The sequence below is a fragment of the Durio zibethinus genome, chromosome 8, assembly GCF_047325235.1.
Source record: "Durio zibethinus cultivar Kanyao isolate XHJ-2024 chromosome 8, ASM4732523v1, whole genome shotgun sequence".
Classification (NCBI taxonomy): Eukaryota; Viridiplantae; Streptophyta; class Magnoliopsida; order Malvales; family Malvaceae; genus Durio; species Durio zibethinus.
The window spans coordinates 25,835,402-25,853,722 of NC_143169.1; the positions used below are offsets into that span (position 1 = coordinate 25,835,402).

The 18,321-nt window shown below is 33.3% G+C and overlaps 1 protein-coding gene across 1 annotated transcript; it reads right to left on the reverse strand.

Moving 5' to 3' along the window:
- Nucleotides 1–366: 366 nt before the first annotated feature.
- LOC111278250 (cysteine-rich receptor-like protein kinase 25) lies at nt 367–4,105 on the reverse strand. The gene is made up of 7 exons (XM_022864842.2): nt 3,157–4,105; nt 2,839–2,976; nt 2,634–2,755; nt 2,310–2,520; nt 1,927–2,164; nt 1,495–1,645; nt 367–1,349 (listed from the first exon to the last, which is right to left on the reverse strand). The coding sequence occupies exons 1-7, from the start codon at nt 3,947–3,949 to the stop codon at nt 1,017–1,019; spliced, it is 1,986 nt and encodes a 661-aa protein (XP_022720577.2). The 5' UTR covers nt 3,950–4,105; the 3' UTR covers nt 367–1,016.
- Between the last annotated feature and the right edge of the window lie 14,216 nt (nt 4,106–18,321).

Genomic DNA, 18,321 nt, shown 5'->3' on the forward strand with positions numbered 1-18,321 from the left:
GAACCTAATTATATCATACTAAAAATATAATAGAATCCAAACGAAAAGTAAATCGAGATGAAAGTGAAAATTAAGGGGATGGAAAATTTGTTAATGGCGCTGAAGTGAATAAATGATATCGAACGGGCAAATTTTAATTCCTGGAAAAAGATATTTCGGAAAGTTGAATCAGTCCGGAAATCATTTAATCACTCTTTTTCTATTAGAAAATGTAGCTCACTATAGGAAAAAGTTATCCTTACAAAATCCATATTCCATTGTGTGGAGTCTTTTTTTTTTCTTTTTTTTTCATTTGTCAATTGATCAGATAGAAGGATAGTGGTATTATTAGAGAGACAGAGAAATGTGGTCTTATGAAGTGGGTACTCAGCTTCGCCATAGTTTCTGCTACATGTCAACTCAATTCTCAGGAGATAGTGCATTGGAAAGGAATTAAGATCTCCAGACACAGGTAACAGACTATGGAGTTGGCTACATTCATGATTTCAAGAATAACAGTAAATATATCAATTAATTGTTGTATAAATTTCTTATGGAAATGTATCTACCATCAGGCTGCTAGCTACTCTTTCTTCAACTTAACTGTTATAAGTTGATTTACATACTTGTGCTGATGAAGCTGATTTGCTTGAAAACATCTACTTTTGATTTATCTGGGGGGAAAATTATACTTCCCCAAATGACTCGTTCAAGCCAAGATAATTCTACAATAAGCACATTTACAGGTTAACTATAGCTTCTTCATTGGTGTATAAAATTGCAAGAGACAATTGATAAGCAATTTATTTGATTTAATAAAACATGTAGAATACTGCAGAGTATCAAGAGTTTGGGGAGCATCAAGAATTTGAGGGTAAATAACTCTTGTATGTCCAGTTCATACATAAAGTGACTGGATCAAGTACACAAGTAACACTACTGAATCATGCCAAAAATTCACAACATTGGCAGAAGAAGTGAGTTATTAAACTTTGGCAGATTGCTATCTATACTGAGGAAGCATCTATTAACTCACTTTACCGAGAATCTAATTCAGTAATTGATGCTTCATTGATAGACCATGGCATTGACTGATTAGTAGATTGATCAGATTCCAGCCCCATGTTTGGCATACTTCCCTCCGTTCTGCATTGAAGGAAAAATGCCGGTTGGTTAGGCAATGGTAGTGTGACAGAGTAACTGTTAAGCATGAGAACAATGGTAGCCATCGTAGGCCTGTCAACTCGATCTTTCTGAACACATAATAACCCAATTTGGATGCATCTAATAACTTCATTTGTAGAGTAAGTATCCCTCAGAATAGGATCCAACAATTCCAATGGTGTCCCATCCTTCCAATGTTTCCAAGCCTGCAGTGGTTCATCAAGCAAGATTCAAAAAGTTATCTCACCTTAAATTTAAATTTTGTATTTCGTATAGGCCGAAAGATGTATCACTGTTGAATTTTTCGAGGAAAACAATAACTTTTTTATTTCCTTGGGGAATTATACTCACATAGTTAATGAGGTCCTCAGCACGATCTGTTTGATAGAAATTACTGTTCCTTTGGCCACTTATAATTTCTAGAACTAAAACACCTAAACTATATGCGTCTGATTTCACAGAAAACTGCCCTTGCATTACATATTCGGGAGACATGTAGCCACTGCAGAACCATTAGCAATGTTATTATGATGACAAGAACAAATATTTTTTGGTTTGATCTAATAATTTATGTCTGTTAACAACAACCAGGATAGCTTGTTATAAATGATTTAGCTGGAGGTGTTAATATGTCACAAGGATTCCTAAATTCGATTAAAAGCAGGGTAGAATCAAAATGTGCTTTTATTTCTTTAAGTTGTTCAACAATTAGGATGCAACAACTCCCGGTTAAATTGCCTATCAAACTTATGCAAACAAATGCTATAAATGTTTAAAACTTACAAGGTACCAACAACTCTTCTAGTGGTTCCTTGAGTTTGATCAACTCCAAAAATCCTTGCCGTGCCAAAATCTGAAATTTTTGGATTCATTTCACTATCTAATAATATATTGCTGGCCTTGAGATCACGGTGTATGATTCTAAGCCGAGAATCCTCATGCAGATAAAGCATTCCGCGAGCAATCCCTCTTATGATCTTGTAACGTCTTGACCAATCCAATTGTCCTTGTTTTGCAGGATCTACAAAAATAAATAAATAAATAAATAAGCAGTTTTGTTCGCACAGCAAATCTAATATTAAGATATTCCCATGCATCTCTCTTGGCAGTGTTAAAAATCAATTAGAAGTCCCAACGAAATTCTTGCAACAGTATATTACACGTACCAAAAAGAAAATAGTCAAGGCTTTTATTGGGCACAAATTCATACAAAATTATCTTTTCTTCTCCTTCCAAGCAAAATCCGAGTAGTCTCACTAGATTTCTATGTTGAAGCTTGGCAACCAATACAGCCTCATTTGTAAATTCCTCAGCGCCTTGTCCTGAACTTCTCGATAACCTCTTCACAGCTATTTCCTGTCCGTTAGGAAGGGTACCCTGAGAATGTAAGACAATCCTTCATTAGAAAAGCTTCCCGAGGATTTCTCAAACTCTTTTGGACCCTGTATGCATGGATAAAATGGCTACATCTCATTAAAAACTAATAATACCTTGTAAACTTCACCAAAACCACCTTGTCCTAGTTTGTTCCTATCTGAAAAGTAGTTTGTGGCAACTTGCATCGTTCTAAAATCATACTGCAGTGACTCTATTGTCGTTATATCATTTCTTGCTGTAAAATCAAAATAGTAAATGTCATATTCTGTAAAAGATAAGTTGTGTTTTACCATTTTCTCAAAATAAGTTGTGTTTTACCATTTTCTCCTTCTATAGCTTTGAACTTCTTCCTTGCTCTCTTTTTTAATAGAGACCAACCCACGAAAAAAAGGAAAACAGACACAGAAATTGGAGCAACGATGACAATAATTATTTGCCACGACTTTTGGCTTTTTCCTGCAGAAGGAATAAAGAATTAAAGATGTGTCACGATAATTTCTAATACCATAAATGCAGCAATCTCATTGTCCTTTTTTGGAAGAAAACTATACGGCATATAATCGTCCTAATTAAAATTACTTAATTCAACAAACAAGAACAAATAAAAAGGCAATAGTACGGATGGTATGACAGAACCTGGAGCTGCTGGGGGAGGAGTTATTACGGACGGAGGTGCCGGAATTGAAGTTGAAGTTTGATTATAGAACGGGAAAACTTCATATCTAATGTTGCAGCTAGGAGTCAGCACTCTTCCCCCTTGCTTTCCACTGCAACAATTAGGTAGATCCGCTATAGCTCCTCGCAGACATGTGTTGCAATCCGTGCTTGACAGGTCAGGAGTACACTGCACAAGGCTGTACAGTGTTTGAAACCCTGAAATATTCGCCTCTATGGTCGCAAAGTTTTGTAAACCTAACGTAGCATTTACAGCCAGGGTTGCTGCATTATTGATCGTATCAGCCAGTATCTGATCAAAATGTTCTTGGTCCGTGGCATTTCTTGCGTTTAACAAATAGATTTTAGGTACAACTGTCGCAACGGAAAAGATAGATTGATTTGAGTAATGTAACAGGCAATTATCATACCAAATCACAGCAAGTTTTTCAACAGGACAACGTTGAGTGAGGACGTTGATGGCAGTAGAGACACATTCTTTGCAGCTACTATTTGAAACATCACCTCTGCAGAGAAACAGCCCGTAGACCACTTCAGAGTTTCTGCCAGAGGTTGTGTTGTAGAATCGATTGCCACGGGTGGCGCTGGAAAATAGAGAGGAGAGCAGATGATTAACGTCGGCTTGGTAAGTACCGTTTGTGGGAAAAGTGATCGTGTTCGTACAGTCATGGTAGAGGTAAGTTTGTTGCGCTTCAATGGTAAAGCTAAGCAAGGAGAGGAACAACAGAGTTATGAAGGACTTGTAGACAAGCATATTTTTTCTGATTCTTTTTTCCTCGGACCATAACAGAGGTGAGTTTCTCAATACGGACTTTTCTATAGACGCTGAAAGACATGCATGGCAGAGATGAGTTTCCAATATGGGATTTTCTACAGGCACTGCAAAGACAGGTGCATCTGCCAACCGTGAAAAAGCGGGAGCAGCCAATTTAGTGGGTCAAACATGTCATTTCGGTGCGATTTTCACCCCTTTTTTTATTACAATCTCATCTGGTGTTTGGAGAGCGTGAGGCACGTTTGCCGCCAGTCTTCCACTAGATCTTTTAGGTCTAGTGAGAAGAATTTGACTTTGATCTTTTGGAAAAAAATTTTTATTTATAAGTCACAAAGATCAATTTGTTTTTAATTTTCTTCATTTTTTTGATTTGCCTCAATTATTTTTAACTATTTTGAAATAATATAAGGATTTTTTATATCATTTATTTATTCATTTATCATCATTTTAATTCGATGACAAATGTAATTCATCACATTTTCTTAATTCATCATTGGAAGAGAAAAATAAATGGTGAAAAATAAGATAAATAAAAAAAAGAGTATTCATTATAAAAATAAATAAGATAAACAATCACAAATCATAAAAATAAATGTTGAAAAGGGTTTACAATATTTAAGATAATGAATATTCAAATAATTTTAGATAGATCAATTATGAATTCTTTTTCAAAAGCTCATTTTATTAATATTCTTGATTTTTGAACTCACTAATCAAACATTATCTATATCTCACAAGATTCTCATTAAGGTTTTTTCCTAAGTTTCCTTTTCTACTTAAATCGCTCCTACGGGTTTTTAATTTAAGTTTTTTTTTTTCTATTTTTTTTCCTTATTCTTTTGCTTCTTTTTCCATATCTTTTTTTTGCTTTTTTTTTCCACAACTTTTCTCATCTTTTCCATTTCATTTGCTTCTCCCTTGATCAATCAATAATATTTTGATCAAAATCTCAAATAATCTCAAGTCTTAGTTCAATTCATGATTTTTCAATTCAAATATTCCCATTTAATCAAAATGAACTTTTAAGGAACATAATGTAGGCTAAGATTATGAGTTATGAAAAAAAATGGATAAAATAAGCTTAAAATATATTTGAAAGGTTATAGATTAAAAGATCATTTCTTATCATGTGGAGCACTTTGGCTTTTTTTCGTACTCTTCATTAGTTCTTTCTTTCCATTTCTTTTTTTTTTCTTTTCTTCACACATTTTTTTTTCATTTGCATTTTCCATCATTTTTCAATAAAGATCTGACCATAAAAGAGTTTTACCCTTAAAGTCATTAAGGCTTTCATTTTTTTTTGTTTTATTTTTTTTTAAACAATCTTTTTTCAAATTTTGCTCCCAATGTGAGAGTGATCCTTGGTTATGATTTTTTGAAAAAAAATTTTAATAAGCTCAAATAGGGTAGCAAATAGATAATTTTACTCCTGATGTGAAAGGTAAAAGAAAAATGATCATTTTTCATTTCAAACATAAATACTCTCAATTAAGAACATTTATTAACTAAGAGAAAATTTGTAAATGAACCATCCCAAAGCCATATATTGCATTATTTTCATGAGTGAAATTTCTTGCCGAATTTGACTTATTTTATAAAATCTATTTTCCTTTACTTCGGTAATCCCCATAGATTAAGAGTTTAAACTTATCAATTTTACCAATGTAAATGATGCTTTCAAAATTGAATCCTAAATTATTATCAAGATTTTGAACATTCATTATTTAGATCATAGAGATAGATGAAACATAAGAGGAATATATAAAAAAAATAGAATAATGGAGGAAATGTAATGAAAATGCATTTATCATTTTATTGAGATGATGAAAGATAAAAAAATAACATAAAAAACTCTCGAATGTTCAAGACTTGCATTATTTCCTAAAATTTCTAAGGTGACAGGCATTCATAAAGACTTTCTCAAGATTATGCCCTAGTGTGGTTAGGTAAAGGGTTCCTGATGACACTTGACCCTACTTCTTAATCAAAATTCACTAATCCCACTTTGACCAAACTTTGCACTTTATATTTCAACACTATGCAATTTTTTATAAAATGGCTAGCAATCTCAAGATGATAGTTAAAAGTAGCATTAACATCATATCACTTGTAGTAGGAAAGCTTTATAAGTTTTAAATAAATTGGTGTAACCAACCGACTCTCAATGAGTTGAGGGAATAACTTAGTGTATGTTAGGGAATAACTTTGATCTTTTAGGTCTAGTGGGAGCTCTTTCTCTTTTCACCAAGTTCTTGGGTTGAGCAATTGGCTTATTTGTAAGTGCAAATTTGAGTGGCTACATGATTGGTTGATAAGTATAAGTGTCACGAGCTCTAACCTAAGACTCAAAATCCGTACAACCTTAGGCTTGAAATTACCTCTTTTTAGCCTAAGTTAACCTAAAATACAAGCATATAGGCACTAGAACAATTATAAGGATAGAATACGCAAGTTTGAAAGAATAAGAGAATAAGAAAATTGCTAGAATATACTCTGTATATTATTGAAGCAAAATGTCTGATGATGTGTTATCCAAATGAAGGTGGGGCAACCCTTTATTTATAGTTGAGGCCCCCAGCTAAACTTATGGCTAAACCTTAAAATCAAAGGATTACAATATCTTCTAAAAATTAAGGATTACATAGATTATATATTAATACAAAGGCTTTTATTAATTTTCAAGGTCAACTAGATCCTATTGAAAGCTCTTATTGATCTTGTGTGCTTCTAGAAAATCTTAGAGGGCACTTACTCTCTTAGGCCTTCCTGGATGTGGTGCAGGTAAGCCTGTATGTTGTACGGGTGGTTTGGACTCCTCTTCAAGGCTTAGTACGCAAACCCCTACCAATGTCCTTCGTGCGTAAGCCTTAACCTCTGATGCTTAGGCATGTGGGCCTGGTGCGCTTGTCCAGGCCATGACATTCTCCCTTACCTGATTGCACAACGCCCTCGTTACATCTTCTGCATGAAAGTACCTGATCTGGTCCTGAAACTGCCATAAGTCTTTCACTAGTTATCAGTTTACCTTACTATTTGAACGTCTTTTCCAGCACATCAAGTACTTCTGTCTTGGTTGGTAGTTCTTCTACCTTACTTTTTGGTTAGCAATAATGCTATGAACCTTCTTCTTATACAAGGCCCTCACTCTCAATGGTGCACACTTCGACTTTACCCGTCCTAGATCTCTCTCATCCTTATGAAACGATTTGAGCATACTAACAAGGAACACTTAGTGTACCTTCAGGTTGGGTGTTATATCCAACTTGTAGACAACCTTGCCTACTTTCTTGAGAACTCTGAAAGGTCCCTCATACCTTTGGAGTAGGCTTTTATGCAACTTTCTGTAGAGCACAATGGGCTACAGCTTCACCAATACCAAGTCTCCTACTTGCAACTGCACGTCTCACATGTTTTGTTTTGTTCACTTCTTTGACCTCTTTATCGTTTTATGGATACAAAGTCTGGCCAAGTCGATTTGCTTTTGCCAAGCCTTGGTAAATTTGTATGTTGTTGGATTCATCCCTGTATAACCTACAGTAATCGAATTGAGTGTTAGCGACTGCTGACCTATCACAATCTTAAATGAATTCTGGTTCGTTGCTTCATTCATTTATAAGTTATAGAAAAATTGGGCAACATCTAACAACTTTGGCATGTCCCTTTATGTGACACTCACATAGTGCTTGAGGTAGACTTCTTACAGTCTATTCACATGCTTAGTTTGCCTATTGATTTACAGATGCATGCTGGTGAAAAAATTCTAATCTGACCCTAACAACTTGAACAACTCAATCCAAAATTAGCCCATAAAATGCCCGTCTCGATCATTAATAATGGTTTTCGGTACTTTTTAGTACTTCACCTTATTCTTCAGGAACAATTGGGCTGCTTTTTCAGCTGGGTACTCATTGGTTGTTAGAATGAAAATCCCATACTTGAAAAACCTATCCACCACTACCATGATGCTTTCGAACCCTTCTGCCTTGGGAAAACTAACAATAAAGTCCAAAGTGACGCTCTCCCATAGTTGCTCTGGCATTGACAATGGCTTCAAAAGATTGTTTAATTTTTTAAGCTCCACTTTATCCTATTGGCACACAAGATAAGTCTTCACATAAGCCTTCCTATCATTTCTCATGTACGGTTAGTAGTATCAATCCTCTAGCAAAGCCAATGTATAACTCACTCTTAAGTGTCCAGCCTACCTTGAATCATAACACTTTTACAAAACTTTTCTGTAAAGTTTCCTATACTGTGGCATAAATAGCCTACTGCCCTTGGTGTACAATAAGCCATCCTGCAACCAAAACTGCATAGTTTTATCTTGTTAGGCATATTCGATGAAAGCCTTGATTATAAGATCATGCGTGGGCCCTTCCTTGATGTATGGCATCAAAAACCTTTTTGGTTAGCTAATGGCAACAAGGTTCGTCTTCTTACTCAAGGCGTCAGCCACCATGTTCACTCGCTCTAGCTTGTATTCTAACATAAAATCAAATTTCGTAAGAAAATCCTACTAATGAGCCTGTTTGAAGGATAGCTTTTTTTGTGACTGAAAGTAGCTAGTTGTCACATTGTTCGTTCTGACCATGAACCTCAACCTTAAGAGATAATACCGCCAAGTGCATAAGTAGTGCACCACTGTTGTCATCTCTTTCTCTTGGATCGTGTACCTATGCTTAATCTCATTGAGCTTCTTACTTTCAAACATGATCGGATGACCTTCTTGCTTTAACACACCCCTTATTACGTAGTTTGATGCATTTGTATGCACCTCATGTGGCTTGACATGGTTTGGCAAAGACAAGACTGGCTCTTCAATCATAACTTATTTTAATTAATCAAAGGCTTTCTAGCACCCTGTATTCTACTCTTATGCTCTTTTTTTCTCGAGCAAGTCAATCAATGGCATGGCTATGATTGAATGACCTTTGATGAAATATCTATAATAGTTGACCGACCTAAGGAATGACCTCAACTTAATGACCTTAGCTAGTAATTCCCACTCTAAGATGGCATGCACTTTGTCTTTATCTATACGTATCTTGCCACCTTCCACTATATGACCTAAGAATGGGATTTTTTGCTGGGTAAATAAGCACTTCTCTCTCTTGACATATAGTTTGTGTGCTCTTAACACCTCAAAATACCTATCTCAAGTGGTCTACATGCTCTCTCAATGTCTAGTTTAGATCACAATGTCATCAAAATAAATTATAATAATACGATCAAAGAACAATTGAAGTACCTTATTCATGAGTGTACACAATATTGCTGGGGCATTGGTGAGTTCGAATAGCATGACCAAGAACTCATAAGAGCCATACCGAGTGACACACGTTGTCTTGGGTTAATTTTTCTCTGTGATCCTGACTTAGTAATAATCTGACCTTAAATCTAGCTTGGTGAACCATCTTATGCCTCCAAGTTGGTTGAACAAGTCCGTAATGAGGGGGATGTGATACTTGTTCTTGATGGTTAGCTTGTTCAAAACCTGATAGTCAATACACAATCACAAAGACCCATCTTGCTTACGTTGAAACAATATTGGTACACCATATGGTACCTTAAATGGCTTGATAAAGCTAGCATTAATTAACTTTTTGAGCTATTTTTTTTAACTCTTCTAACTCTGGTAGGGATTTTTGATAAGGGGCTCTAGTTGGTGGTTTAGCCTCGGGCACCAACTCAATCTTATGGTCCATCTCATTTTTAGATGGTAGCCTACTAGGCAACTTTGTGGGTATCACATGGCTAAAGGTCTCTAGCACCTTTAGCACCTTCAAAGGGGTGTTGGTCTCATTTTCCCTCGATTTTTCATACTTTAAGGCTGTCAAAAAGGTATCTTCATCCTTGCTCACCACCTTAGCAAATTGAATGGTTAACACCACTTTAAACCGAATCCTAGACCCTTGCCTCAATGGTACAAGGCATTGGCACCATGTATCCATAATGCATATATAATTAGCAAAAGGCACAAAAAGAGCATTAATCCAAACAAAAAAATCTAACCTGATCATAAACTCATAGTCATTCAATGGTATTACCTTAATGGTTTCCTTGCCCTTTCAGTCTCCAAACTATAACTCCATTCTCTGCGCTATTCCAATGGCTGAAACCTTTTTAGAGTTCACCATATTGATGGTACCAATCTTTTTTTACACTTTTAGTCTGAGTTTCTAGGCTCTATCACCTAAAATAAATAAATATGAGGCATCTGTGTCCACTAGTGCATTTAATTTCCTACCTTAACCATTAGATCTACAAACATCAAGCCCTTTGGCTTACGATTCCCTTTACTTTAGACAGCATTGAGCACTAACAACCTAAGTTTTGCTTTAACTTTTCATCTGACTCATTATCTATAACAGCCAGCTTGTCCTTTTGTAAGCAATTACGTGCTATGTGGCTTTCTCTACATAAGAAGCATGAGACCAGCTCACGATCACCCTTTGCCTTCCACTTGTTTACTGGTGACTTCCTCTCGTCATTTTTGTTTAAACGATCTTGGTCTCTATCTTTGGACTGTCGATCATGGTCTCTTTATTTGGACTACTTCTCTCGGTCCCTCTTGTCCTTACCTTTTTTCTAGGGCTTGAAAGACTAAAACTTGTTTTATGGTTTGAACTCCACTAAAGATTCAACAATAGTCATGGCTTTAGCTAAGTCACGAACTTCTCACCTTTGTAGCTCATGCTTCACCCACGACTTCAGCTTATCCATGAAAGTAAATAAACTTTCGATCTCGTTCAAATCTAAAAATTTGTAGCATCAGTTTAGAGAATTTTTAGACTTGTTCCTTTATGCCCCCTTACTGGCTAAGCCTATGCAACTTTGCTCGTGCCTCATCATTGGCATACTCTGAGTAAAACTACTCTCTAAACTCTTTTTAAAACTCTATCCAAGTTCCAATCATGGCACCCCATACTTTATATCATCACACTTGCATCTTTACCACAATAAGGTAACATTAGTAAGATACATTAAACTGGTGATTACCTTAGTAATGTGTCTTGTATGCCCGTGGTTCGATAATACTGCTCCATGCCCTATAAGTAGTTGTCTACTTTTTTGGTAGCCTTAGTCCTTTTAAACTCTTTAGGCTTGAGAATCTCTATATGGGTCTTAGATGCTTCAGCAAACATACCATTCTCAATGGCAATCTTACAACTGAGCTTCTCTATCTTTTTGCATATGGCCTCCATCTCATTGCGTATGGTCTTCACTTAGGCTTTCAAGACTTGATTCCTCTGGGTGATCATGTCCAAATTTTTATTGAGAGCAATTTATAACTCACCCTTGAGTTCTTCCTCTATGAAGTCTAGTGCTTCAACGTGAGTCTCCACATCATTAAGCTTCTCTTTCATATTGCCCATGGTCACCTCTATCTTGAACAATCTCTCATCCATGGTAGACCAGATATCTTTTGAAATTACTTTCTTATCCTTTTAGCACCCTTACTCTTAGGCCTCTAGTTGTTAGTTAGCAACATCACTTTGGGATGCCATCTTTTTTACTACGATCTAACTTGCACACAAAGACAAACAGAACCTGAACCAAATCGTTTTGATATCAACTGTCATAGGCTCTAACCTAAGACTCAAAATTCATATGGTTTTAGGCTTAGAATCACCTTCTTCAGCCTAAGTTAGCCTAAAACACAAGTATGCGAACACTAAAACAATTGAAATGATAGAATGGGTAAGTTTGAGAGAACAAAAGAACAAGAGAACAAGAGAACAAGAGAACAAGAGAATAAGAAAATTGTTGGAATATGCTCTATATATTTCTAAAACAAAAGTGTCTGACGATGTGTTTTCCAAAAGAGGGTAGGGCGACCCTTTATTTATAATTGGGGCTTCGAGCTAAACTTATGGCTAAATCTTAAAATCAAGGGATTACAATATCTCTTAAAAATTAAGGATTACATAGATTACATATTAATACAAATGCTCATCCTGATTTTCAGAGTGATTTAGATCTTGTCGAAGGCTCTTGTCAATCATGTACATTTTTAGAAGATCTTAGAGCACACTTACTCCCTTGGGCCTTCTTGGATGTGGCACGAGCATCTTGTAGGCTTGGCCCTAGCTGTGCGAATAGGCCTACATGCTGTGTGGGTAGTCTGGACTCTTCTTTAATGCCTAATGTGCAAACCCCTTCCAATGTCTTTGGTGAAAAAGCTTTAACCTCTAGTGCTAGGGCTTGTGCATTTGGTGTGCCAGTCCTAGGTGTGACATAAGGACTTAGAGAGATATTATTTATGGCTGGAAAATAAGATTAGTCATCGGATAAAGATAATATGGGTTGAAACTTCCAACCTATTGCTCTCTATGAATTATAGCTTAAGCATCTCTTTTTTTTTAATATAGCCTTTTTTTTTGCTTTAATTACATCACCATCTTCAAGCTTTTCATTTTTGATACAATTCTCAATTATCTCTTTAGAAATCACAATATCAATAAAATTCTTAGTAGCATTACCAATCATCTTCTCATATATGGAGCTTTAAGAGTATTGATAAGCAGAACTGTAATCTTTTTTTCAATGAACAGTGATTAAACTTGGATAATAGCATCCTTCCATCTTTAGGCATAGTCTTTGAAACTATCGGTATCTTTTTTTTCCATACTGTATAAGGATAGATGGTCTAGCACTAAATCTATGATGTGTTTGTATTAGGCAATAAAGGCCTTTGTTAACTCCCTTTAGTCACAGATGCGAGACCTATCCAATTGCACATACCATATAACAGTTAAACTAATGAAACTATCTTGAAAGGCATGGATGAGTAGCTTTTCATCATGTGCATGTGCAATCATTTTACGACATTACATTGTCATATGTGTTATGGGGTATTTAGTTTCTTTATATTTTTCAAACTCGGACACCTTAAACTTTGAGAAAATTACCACACTAAGAGCTAAGCATAGTCCAGTAATATCCATTGACCCATAAAACTTGTTTCTTTAATAGCTCTAAGCCTCTCTTTAATAAGATCTATCTTTTGATATCTAAAGCTTCCTTTAAGTTTTGTGAGGCTTATCTTCAATTTATCTTTCTATTTTAGATCATCAACATCTGAAACTTATGTAGGATCAGATGTTGTGATGTAAAAAAAAAAAGGTAATGAGAACAAAAACATTAATTATTGGCACGTTAGCATACACATAAGGATAATTTATAATGAATAGCATTTGAGGTTGGGTCTTTTAAGATGCTTGTGATATGTATAGCCAAAGCTAAGAGGATAAAGTGCGTCAGTTTCATTTTGGACCACCACTTATTCCATCATTTTCTTCCCTTTATTCTTTTTTTTTCAGCAACATAGTAATGGTTTCTAGTTGCTTTTTTAATTCTTCATGTGCCTTTTCAAGTTTTTACTAGCAAAGAGTATTTTTGCCCTCTTGTAACATATTAGATTGTTTGAAAATAGAGCTATTCTTAAACCTTGATTTACCATAATTATAGTGCATGTTTAGAGAGATCTTTATGAAACCATTCAATTATGTATGAGAATGAATACATGAATGCAATAAAGAGGATTTATCACATAACAATTGTTAATAAGAAAAACATTTATTGAATTAAAAGTTATTTCTAATTAAATCCAGTATCATATCCACCAAAAGTCCAAAATTCATTATGGAAAGAAATCCCTAATTTGTCGATATTGACTTGGCACTTCATAAAAGAAATCTAGTAGTTCTTAGCCATCGTCACTGGTTGAGCGAAATTAAGTATGGCATTAAAGAATTGGTATCAATCAAAATAAACTGCAATGACAACTGTAAAATAATAAGAATGATATACTCAGATTAGGCATTCTCTCAAATTTGGGTAAGGTTGAAATAATTATTTGTATGAATATAACTTACGCAGTATTATATGGGAGCAAATAGTAATCAATCCATTTTTTCATACATTCAATCACATGATTAGCACGAAAAATGACTATGTCACTCTGTTCACTAATGAAATTAGGGTCAATGAATCTGAATCTATGGGTCATTTGTCTCACCTTGACCTCTCTTTATAGAAAGCTGTACGATAACAATCAATAAAACTAGTTAGTAATACACTGTAATATAGATTAATATATATTGAGTTTGCATATTTATATTTATAAGCCAACCTCATATAAGCAATAATATCAGCAACTGATATTTCATCTAGGTTACAAAATTCGATAACCTCATATACACCAATGTAAGAAAATGATGGTTGATCAAATAACCCATCCTCGAACTCAATGGTTATATAATTTTTTTCAAATAAATGATTAAGTAAATAATTAGATAACTCATCGATGGCAGCCTAAGCAAGGGTTATACTCTGAGTCCCAACATCTTGCTATAATATATAATAAAATATAAATATTAAAACCAAATCAATAAATATAATAAACAAATAAATATTAAACTTATAAACAAAATCATACTTTATGGTTGGTAGTGAAGGTTGGGTTCCCTGTCTGACTTACAATAGAAGTTTATCCTAGGTGGATGATGCTATCTGACTAGCTTACAGGCATGCTAGGTTGCATTACTGCCAATATCATCTCCAAAGCAGTGAGTCGTTGCTATTACTCATTAAGGCATTGCTCTTGGTCATCAAGTCATTGCTGTTGTTGCTCAATGATTACTTCATATTATGCATTTGTCATTCGAAGGGTTTTGAATTGATTACTGAAAAACTTTGATGGCAACACAAATTTACCAACCCCACGAACTTGACCATAACTTTTTTTAGCTCATAATGCTAAAGACATTGGATCTCCATCATACTATGTTGCCATTTCATCTGATTTAACTTTAGCAACATAATCATCTTGAAAGATAATAATAAGATTGACTATAATAACAAATCTATACAAACTAGTATAGAGTCATGCATATAAGCACAATGTCAATCATACGTGATTTAATGAGCAGTTATACATACAATCTTTTTAGCTAATTCGTCGATTGCCTCATTTACAAATGATCCATCTTTCTATAGATGTCTTTGTTTCTATACATCCCATCTAAAAACTTCAGTGCAAGAGCTAACTGATTACTAATAAATTACAATAATATAAGAATTAGAATCTTTGAAATGAATGTTCATAAGTATTCATTTATGAGTATAAAACAAGTGTGTGAATACTTACAAGATCATACTTGACATTTACATATCCCTTTCTCGCTGTCTGATAGTGACATATTTGTTTAGCCCAATGTTCTTTTGGTTTTTTTTGATTTTCTATAAAAGAAAAAAAGTATGTAAATCACATATAAAGATATCGAATATATTATATAAAATATAAATAAATTTTTTTGTAATGGATTTACATATTGAAATATCTTTTAATAGCCGATCTCGAACAAAATTTCTTCAATCTTCACTACTTATAACATCTACATATGACCTATGTGGAACATCCAATACATCACCATGATCAGCGAACGATAAAATTATTAGGTTATCAATCTACTTTTAAAGTCTCTGAATGCTTTCTCAAAAAATTACAACACAAGCTTTTTACACTCAATTGAAACGTCAAACTGTTCTTAAATAATTTAACACAATTAGCATGAAGACATTGAATTTTAATTAAATGATCATTTAACAAATTTTATGAAAGAGTTGAATAAATATACCACAATCGACTCCTATAAACCATCATTTAGATCATTAGGAACTCATCGCCAATTATGGTACATAATTGAAATGCTACTAATGACGATAGCACCAATATGAGTAGCCAACTTAGTAGCTCCATCAGACACAAACTGTCCACTTTGATTGAAGTCTCGTGAATTTTTGTGTCATTCACTTTAATTTGTTTATTTCATCCCTTTTTTTTTTATCCTACATGTGTGTCTTATGCATGTTTAGTATGTTGTTTTGAGTCCATAACACCTGTGATTTTGAACATAATTATATGAAATACACCAAATTATCTCTTTAAATTTCATACTGTACATAATAAAATATAACTAATATCATACTACAAAAATACCATTCAGTAAACCATTCAGCAATGTATTCAAAAACACCATTAGCAAACCATTTAGAAACACATTCAAGAAATCATTTAGCAAATCATTCAGCAAACCAATATCATACAATACCATTCAGCAAACCAATATCATACAATATTATTCAGCAAACCTTAATATTTAAACCAAATTACACAGAAACACCATATATGCAATGAAAAGTACTTGGACAATTAAAGTTACGATGAAATGAATAAAAATATATATACAAATGTAAATAGTAAGGAATAAAAAAATACCTCTATTGAAGAATATAAATAATACAATAAACAAATAAAATACAGACATACCGATAAACAGAGAAATGCATGGCATTGAATTGTTAAAGGTCGGTAGTGATGATAAAGATAAAAAAACCAAAAGTTAAACCAAAAGTGTTTAGGGGGTTTGGTTTGGTTGATTAATACAACTTTTAATAGTTCTTTATAATAACAATTTGTGATTTCAAAGTTCAAGATAGGGGAATGAATATAAAAATTATAAATGAAGGTATTTTTCTACCAAAAATACCTTCAATAATCCTCTTAAAATTTAACTATGAGATTTATTGAAGGCGTTTTTACTAAAAGACGCATTTAATAATCTCAAAAAAATTTTAAAAGAAAATTATTGAAAGCAATTATTTTTAGAAAATGCCTTCAATAATTCGATCCATTTTTTCAACAGCTTGTTTATTTGAGGCGTTTGATGCCAAAAATGCCTTTAATAATCCTATCCAAAATATTACGAGATTATTGAAGGCATTTTTAGTCAAAAACGCTTTAAAAAATCTTCTCGTTAAAATTCAAAGAGATTATTGAAGGCGTATTATGCAAAAAATGGCTTTAATAAATTCTTTTAAAAAATTTGAGTGGATTAGTGAAGATATTTTTAGTCAAAAACACCTATAATAATCTCATCATCAAAATTTTAACAGATTATTGAAGGTATTTTTGTTAGAAAACTGCCTTCACTGATATTTCTCTTATAAAAATGGTGAAGATTGTTGAAGGTGTATTATGTAAAAAATGTCTTAAATAAATTTCTTTAAAAAATTTGAAAGAATTAGTGAAGGCGTTTATAGTAAAAAATGCATATAATAATCTCCTCTTCAAAATTTAAAAAGATTATCGAAGGTATTTTTGATAGAAAACCACCTTCATTGATATTCCCCTAATAGAAATGGATGGTATTATTGAATGTATTTTTTACAAAAAATTACCTTTAATAAATTCTTTCAAAAAAATTGAAAGGATTAGTGAAGGCGTTTTTAGTAAAAAAAAAACCTATAATAATCTCATCGTCAAAATTTAAGGAGATTATTGAAGGTATTTTCGATAAAAAATTGTCTTTAATGATATTCATCTGATAAAAATAGAAGGGATTATTGAAGATCTTTTTTATAAAAAAAACACCTTCAATAAATTTTTTTAAAAAATTTAGGGGTTAAGTGAAGACGAAAATTATTGAAGGCATTTGTTTGTTAAAAACGCCTCTATTTGTCAAATGTATGGGTGTGTGTCTTACAAACTCCAATAAAATTATCCCCAAACTTAGTGCATCAAATCCTCAACTTCAAGCTTCATCTTTATTAATCTATTATTTTTTTTTCCAGAATAACTACAATTTATTTTTCTCTTTTTTCAGCTTTTAGCATTCGAGTTTTGTCTTTTGGAAGCCTATTTCAACTATTATTTAGTTATTTACTTCAGCTTTTACTTCATTCTACTGTTCCTTCAGCTTTTGCAATTTACAATTTTTTTTTGTTTAAAATTTTTCTCTCAAACCCACTTTTCTTAGATACCCATTTAAAACCCATCTTCCATTTCCATTTCCCTTTCCCTTTCCCTTTCCCTTTCATTTTCTTTTTTTTTTAGGTTTACTCTAAACTAGTTTTACCTTATTTCAACCCTAACTACAAATACTCTAAGCTAACGTCTAGGTTAGCAGTAAAGTTTTAAATGCTTTATATCATGTAACTAAGAAAATACTTCACAATAAAAAGTTTTGGTCTTTTGTAAGTACTGGTCTTGTTATTATTTTTGGTTTAAAACATAGTAAAATTAAGTATTTTACATGTTCATTTTCATATAAATTTATATAAATTTCGTCTAATAATGTAGCAAGTACTAAATGGATAAAAGTTAGATGCAAAAGTTAAGATTAAGTCAAAGTATAGAGATAGAATAAAATTTTTTCTTAATTTTACATTTGAAAATACAAGTGAAGATAATATGATATTATGCCCATGTGTGAAATGTGCTAATATCGATTGGCAAATGCATGAAGTTATTTTTGAACATTTAATTTGTATTGGATTTGTCTCAA